Source organism: Lacerta agilis, chromosome 4 (genome assembly GCF_009819535.1).
Source record: "Lacerta agilis isolate rLacAgi1 chromosome 4, rLacAgi1.pri, whole genome shotgun sequence".
NCBI classification, from domain to species: Eukaryota; Metazoa; Chordata; class Lepidosauria; order Squamata; family Lacertidae; genus Lacerta; species Lacerta agilis.
The window spans coordinates 49,435,618-49,443,232 of record NC_046315.1 but is presented as its reverse complement, the minus strand read 5'-3'; the positions used below and the strand labels follow the sequence as shown (position 1 = coordinate 49,443,232).

Genomic DNA, 7,615 nt, shown 5'->3' with positions numbered 1-7,615 from the left:
CGCAGGTTGTTTAGGACTCATTGAATTTACACAACCCCTTGAACTTGGCCCGGGAGCATATTGGCAGCCAATGTCACCTTCCTGCTGCAGCCCCTTGAAAATCTGTTTCATTGGGATTGGAGTGGAGGACCCTCCAAAACAGCATGGAAGGTGGAAGTGGTGGGTCTGCAAGGGGGAAGGGGAAACAGGAGGAAATCGCCTCCCCTTCTCTTAACATTAGTAGACGCCTTAGTTGGATCAAATGTTGTTCCGTGAGTGGAACATCCGCAATGGATTTCACCTAATAAAAATCAGAAGCTGTGGTGTAGAAGCATTTCAAACCTTGCATAAAAGTCTAGGGCATGAAGAGCTAAAACAAATTTCTTACATTATAGCTGTGTGTGTAAGAAGAGGAAATAAGGTCTGACACAATGGCAGTTTTATTCACTTAGACAAAGGAAGGCTGTCTCTGTGTGTATGCATGTGTAAAAGAGACAGAGAGGGAACAATGTTTTGTCTATATTTGGAGAGTGTTTTTGGTTGGTTGCAGCATTCTTCAACAATTTAAAGTGAGTTGGCCCTAGCAGGGGTGCAGACACACTCCATTAAGGTTGAAAAATGTCTTGGGCTGACAGTGGGACAAGCTCACTAGTGCTCATTCACTTCCTAACTACCAAGTCACAATCTGACATTGAAGTACTAAAGGAATAGAGCAAGAGTTCCCAGGCTGAAATTTCTGCTTTTGTTATGTCTGAGAGCTGCTGGGGGCTTTTGATCACTCTTTGAAACCACATGTATAGTAATGGGCACGCGGTCTTCTGCAGTGGTTGCAGTCCTTCCAATTGCAGGTGAGGAGGTTTTCGATAAGAAGTACTACCTTTTTTATATTGCAGCAGTTTTAATTTATACAGCACAAGCACATAATTAATTTCAGCAGGTAGCTGTGCTATTGATTAATTTACAAGGTTTCTGAATATCCTATATAAATTCAGAATTGGAGTGGGTCTGCATCATGCATTCATTACTTGTACTTTTTAACAGCAGATTTCTTAGTGCCTTATCTTAGTTAAGGCAGATTTGGAAGACTTGAGGGGAAGATGTTGTTAGGTGAGGAGTTACAGGGCAGAGAACATTGATTTCAGTTATGAGGCGAAAATGGGCAAAAATCCAGGCTGCAGTACTTCCCTAATTATGCATTTATTGATTTGATAATGAGCTGAATATGGATTGCACCATTTATTAATCCAGAGGAAGGTAACATCTGGCTTACTGGCAGTATCTGGCCCTTAAGGCTCCCTTTGATCAGCTTTCTCCATCCATTCTTCGACTGGAACTTGGCCTGTCATGTAACCAAGATCTGAATGCTGGCAACTTCCAGCTCTGCCACCACATCTAAAAAGGTCAGTGAGTTTGTGGGATAATATGAGAAGCCAGGCAACCAACGCAGAGGCTGGGATGGAATTCTGACCCAAGAAGAAGGTCGCCCCAACCTCTACCCTGAGAATATGAAGCCATGGCTACAATTTCTGACACAATTCACCCTAGTGCAAACTGTGTGCCACCAGCACAAAGCAAGGAGTAGAAATGCATGTAGGACCAAAGCACAATGATCTTCTTCACAAACTCCACACCCAAGTTACCAGAGCATAGAATTGTGCATATACGTAGCATATTATCAAGGGCTGAGGCTAGCAATTGCTGTTTTTACCCACTACACAGCCTGTGACAACCTGTGTTTTGCTTCTTCCAACTCCAATCTGTTCCTGGGTAGCTTGCATAAGGAAGTACTTCACAGGGGCACAGCTGGGAGGGGAAAGGAAGCTGGATTCCAGCTGGGACCAAAGTTAGGAACATGGGCTGAGCCTCCTGGATCAGATGGAAAGCCCATCTGGTCCAGCATTCTGGTATCATATTGACCAACCAGATGCTTGGGGGAAGCCCAAAAGCACTCTGCAACAGCATGGAAGGTGAAAGTGGTGGGTCTGCAAGGGGGAAGGGGAAACAGGAGGAAATCACCTCCCCTTCTCTTAACATTAGTAGACGCCTTAGTTGGATCAAATGTTGCACTCTGCCCACCTGATTCCCAGCAGCAGTTGATAGTTGGACCAGTCTTTACTTTAAACCATACTTTTAGCTCTTATGCTAATAGGGCATTTATCAATCTTTTAGTACCCAAAGGGCCCCTTCAGACATCCTTTTTATTGCTGTCAGGGCAGTCGTAAGCAACATGGATTTCAAAATGATTTGCACCTGCAAAAGTTTTGGGGCAGTTATACTACTCTATTTCCAAACAGTGCTTATCCGGTGACATCTTTCTGACATCCTGTTACCTTTTCATACTACAAATGTCCTGGGGGGTTTTGCGTGTCCTGCTTTCATTGTGCAGTAGCCCCTCTAGATAGCAATAATGTGATAGCGTTGCATAACAACTAATAAAGCAGAATAATTCAACCCCTAGCATGCCACAGATTCCACCAACAGTAAAATGATCATCTGGAGTTGCTGAAACCCAGGGGCAAGCGTTTAACCCATTCACAAGCTCTCATTATTACCTCAGTTGTTCTTGACGACATGGCTTCTGCATGTGCAAATAACCTTATTCTGTTTGATCAGCTTGTTGCACTACTATTTACAAACTGCGATATTTGTGTAAAGCTACTTGCATGTAAGATGTGAGCAGGAGAAACTGGCTTAAGCTTGTTACATGATCCCCCTGCCACCTGACCTCTCTCCAGCTGAGTTGCTGCTGTGTACCAGGATGGAGAAGGGGCATGGTGCCAGCCAATCTGGTGTTCCTGCCAGTGCAGTGCCCACCTCTACCTCCCCTTTACTGTTGCAGTATGCAGCAGTGACTCAGCTGGAGGGAAGTCAGGTGAGCTCATCTGGATTCCATACAGGGGTCTTTCCCAACCCCTACGTAGAGACACCAGGGATTGAACCTGGGGTCTTCTGCATGCAAGGTAGATGCCTTACCACTAACCTGTGGCTGTTCCGAAGATGAATTTGCCTGTGGGGTATACTTCAGCACACCCACAGTAGTGTTTTGAGAGTTTTACAAAACTATTCCACATCACAAAAATATTTTAAGGCGTTTTCTATGCAAACATATCTAATCATAGGCTAATGAGCACAACTGTAGTTGAACGCTCCTGTGGGTTTTCTCTTTGGCTCGTTGAAAGTTATTTGGGGTGGAAACTTAATGCTTGTTTACAGATTGTATATTAAAACCATTTGGCTCCATTCAGAATGTTTATGTACTATCTAACATTTTGCCAGGAGGGAAAAAAAAAGGTAAATGACAGAATTTCTTCAGAGATACAGGTGTGCCTTCCAGAAAGAATTTTTCTGGTTGCAAACCCTGTTGTGTTTGACCTTCCACTGGCTTTGAAAGTTGTTAAACCTGATAGATAACTCCATCCTTTCCAAATGATGGGGGCAGTGGAATGCTCCACTCCAAGCAGTAAGGAAGCAGCCGAGTGCTAACCAGCATGCATCTGAATTAGCAAGCGTTTCTGCAGGTGATAGCTGCACGAGCTGCTTGAGAAAGGCTTCTCTTCTGCTGATGACCTGAACCTGCAAAACGAACAAACACCCTAAACCCTGCACTTGAACAGAACATATCTGGAGCTCTGTTGTGGAATGAAGAGATGGCTGCTGCTTCTGCTGCTTTGCAGTTTGCTGGGCTGATCCTTGGAGGCATTGGCGCGGTTGGGACTTTTGCCATCACGGGCATGCCCCAGTGGCGAGTGACTGCTTTCATTGAAAGCAACGTGGTGGTTTTTGAAACCTCCTGGGAAGGCCTGTGGATGAACTGCATACAGCAATCTAACATCAGGCTGCAATGCAAGGTGTACGACTCCCTCTTGGCCCTGCCTCCTGACCTCCAGGCTTCAAGAGGTCTGATGTGCGCAGCTTCAGCCCTGGCGTTCCTTGCCTTTGCAGTCGCTGTCCTTGGCATGAAGTGCACAAAGTGCACAGGGGATGATGACCGAATAAAAGGGTATATTTTGCTGGCAGGCGGCATCACTTTCATTGTGACTGGCATCGTCGTGCTCATCCCAGTGTGCTTCGTTGCCCACAACATCATCCGAGACTTCTACAATCCAGCCATTCAACTGGCTCAGAAGCGGGAGCTTGGTGAAGCCCTCTACATAGGCTGGACGTCTGCCTTCTGCCTCGTCGCTGGAGGAGCAATTCTTTGCTGTTTCTGCCGTTGTGAAGAAAAAACCAGAAGCTATCGCTACTCAGTGCCTTCACAGCGTACAGCCTTCCAGAGCCATCGTACGCCAAGAAGAGCTGAAAGTTCGTACACTAAAAGTCAGTATGTTTAGTCTGCCTTTGGTTTACTGTCTTTCCAAGGGAAGTATCCCTTCTGATCAAACTTGGATTCCAACAAGATTAGAAGAAACTTTGCTAGTACAGCACGCTGTGTACAATGGAGAGAAATCCCAGAAACTGCCTGTGACCTCTAAGACAAAGCAAGCTCTAGAACACAAGGGAACATCTTCAGATATTTTAGAGCTGCATCAGAAATGGGAACTGAATATTGTCCAAGGTTTTTGTATTTTTTTAAAATTAGCATCTATTAAGGGGAATGTGTTTTCATTCTAATAGTGATTTGAAATAGCTTTGCAGTTGGGGGGGGGAGGTTATGTTACAGCAAAAATTCTTACTTACTGAAGTCCACTATTATCAACACCATATTAATATGTAAAATATAGCATAGGCTCTTACTAGGAGGTGAAAGGGAAAATGAAGAAAAAAACTTCTCTAAATCTATATTTGACTTTTTTTTACCATACAGTATAAAGTTTTCATTGAAGTGTTGTTTAGCTGTGTAAAAAAGGAAGAGGAGTGATGTGTTTGAATTTTTTAAAATTTCAAAGTTTCAAAGTATACATTTCCTGGGGAATTTTTTTTTGCCCAATAGTACTAACTCTTCTTAGTAGTGATAAAACGTTGTGTGCTTTCTTTTCTTGTTTTTCAATCTAACTATATTCTACCATTATTTTCCTGCACATTATTGTTTGTTCTGTGGCAAAAGGGTTTTAACACATTTTAATAAAAAATATTTTAAACTTCATCTGTTTCGTGTGGCCTTCCTGGTGATTTGCAGGGTGCACTAGGCAAAATTGTAAAGATATACGTAACCACAGCAACATGCAGAATGGCAGCCATGAAGAAGCATGTGGCATGCTGTTCTGTAGGTGAATTCTAATGCAGTTTAGCATCTTTGTGGGACTGTATGTGGCAAATGGAAAATGCACAAATACTACAAATCCAAATATAAACACTATCTAATAAGGTTTGCCTGTGTGTGTGTGTGTATGTTTGTTTGTTTGTTTGTTTGTGGGTGGGTGGGTGTGCATGCATGCAATACTCACAGTGCACTTTAGCTTAGTTCATTTGACAGGTCTGTAGGGAATGCAAACCATTCATGTTACAATAGCTGCTAAGACTGCTTGCAATTTTTAAAAAGGTTAACTGAATATATAATCAGGTGACTCACATAGCATATAACTAGAGTTTTCCAAGCGTACTGTACATTTTTTGCTATTCCAGTCTTTCCAGCAGCTGAAATGGATGCCAGCTAATTCCCTCCCTTCCACAAGACTTCAAATTCCCCACCCCAAAGACTTCAGCACTGCAGTAAATGTTTCTTATCTTGACTCCCCACCCTATTCCACTCCTGACCCCCACTGCTGTGCAGAGTTCTTTCCCAGAAACATATTCAAAGTTACCCTATTGGTTTGTTACTTATAGAGGTATTGGTCATATTTATGTGATAGTGTACCAGTACTGATATGTTGAAGATAACCTTGCTCTGTTTAAACTGCAGCAGAATGTTATGTGTGCCATGCCGAAGAACTAACAAAATGTCTTTTAACTGTGCAAATGCTTTCCACTGTTAGATTATTTTCATACGGGAGCAATTTTGTGCAATCCAGCTGAGTTAATGTCAGGGTCCAGGGAGGAGCAAATTAACACACCCTTGGGCTCTGCTCGCTTGCCTTGAGGTCACCCACTTCTACTGGCACCACCCACCACCTGGCAAGACTCCTCAGGACTCCAAGAAGCCTGTCTCACCCTCATGCCTCACTCTGAGCCACGGTGTCCTTCCTCAAAGTGAAGCGTTTTGGTGTGGCTAGAAATTGTTTTTGTTTTTGTTTAAATAATAAAAAATAAAAGTTATAGGTTAATAAAGTACAGTCATACCTCTGGTTACATTCGCTGCGGGTTGCGTTCGGCATGGGTTACGAAGGCGCCAAACCCAAAAGTACCGGAACGGATTGCTTATGGGTTCGGCGCTTCGCGCATGCGCAGAAACACCAAATCGTCCTTTGTGCATATACAGAAGTGCCAAATCGCACCACACACATGAGCAGATGTGGCAGTTCAGGTTGTGCTCTGTTCAGGTTGTGAACGGGGCTCCGGAATAGATCCCATTCGCAACCAGAGGTACCACTGTAACTTCAGTAGGAAGAGCTAGGCACGCAGGAGGCTGAGGCAGAGAGATCATGTATGCTGCTGCTGCTGCATTAGCAATAGCAAAAAAAAGTTTATAGCAAGTGGGGTGAGAGGAAGAGTAAGGATGGCGGGTACACAACTCCATACCCTCAAACATTTCTCTGATGAAAAGAGAGACAGTCCATTGCACGGCCAGGCGAAGTCCCCTGTACCCCGGGGCAGCCCCTGAGGGAAATAACGACTCATGACAACGTTCTATGGGATTAAATTGGCCACAACTTTATTAATATTCAGATGTAGGAAGACCTTGGCTCAGGCATTGGGTGTTTATCCTTCCCAGCCCCCCAGCCGGGGTTCTGGGTAACTTCAGGGTTATCCAGCACGATTGGGAAGCGGGCTAGTCTGGAGAACATATGTTCAAGCAGATAGCCCGCCCCCCCTTTGGTCGCTGCCGCTGGAAGAGGAGGTCAGTGACGACCCTGGGCGTATGGTCAATGCCTCCCCCTGAGACCCCTTTAATGGGAACCCTGTTATCGCCACCGCAATGGGGGTGGGGGTCACCACCCCACGCCCCCCCCAATCCTGTAGATGACTAAAGGATTCCGCCCAAGGCCTGCAACCGCCAAAGTTGTGATGAATTGCTATGGGAAAGGCGAAACCTGCCAATGCAGGGAAATTCCTTCCCGGCCCTTTAACAGCGACCTTGTCATAGCAGCGCCTGCGTACCTGTGTGCCTGTGGAAAAAAGGTGGTTAAACCTGCAAAGTAAACGTCAATTGAGGGAGTGGAATCTCTGAATCCAAAGGCTGCTTCCCAGGTATGACTCAAGCTCTATTGTGTGTACTGTATAATCCCTCCTTCTACCTGGCCAATCCCCCCGACAACACCTCCCCAGCTGGGATTGGGCGGCTGCTAGAGTAGTTGGAGTCCACAGGTATCCCAACCTGGGGAAGGCGAAGCCAGACCAACTGCCAGGAGCTGCCACCGTGATCCAATGCGTCTACTTGCGACCTCACAACATGCGCACCCCATTTGATGTGGGGAATGCTCATTCCACAATGATAATTTCACTATTTATACCCCACACATTTTATCGGGCTGCCCCAGCCACTCTGGGCAGTTTCCAACACACATGAAAATATAATATAACATTAAACACAAAAAGTTCC

The 7,615-nt window shown here is 44.9% G+C and overlaps 1 protein-coding gene across 1 annotated transcript; it reads left to right on the top strand.

Annotated features, from left to right (window-relative positions):
* Positions 1 to 3,532: 3,532 nt before the first annotated feature.
* Positions 3,533 to 4,588, top strand: LOC117045054 (claudin-8-like). Its single transcript, XM_033145839.1, has one exon. The coding sequence runs from the start codon at positions 3,627 to 3,629 to the stop codon at positions 4,308 to 4,310; it is 684 nt and encodes a 227-aa protein (XP_033001730.1). The 5' UTR covers positions 3,533 to 3,626; the 3' UTR covers positions 4,311 to 4,588.
* The last annotated feature ends 3,027 nt before the right edge of the window (positions 4,589 to 7,615 follow it).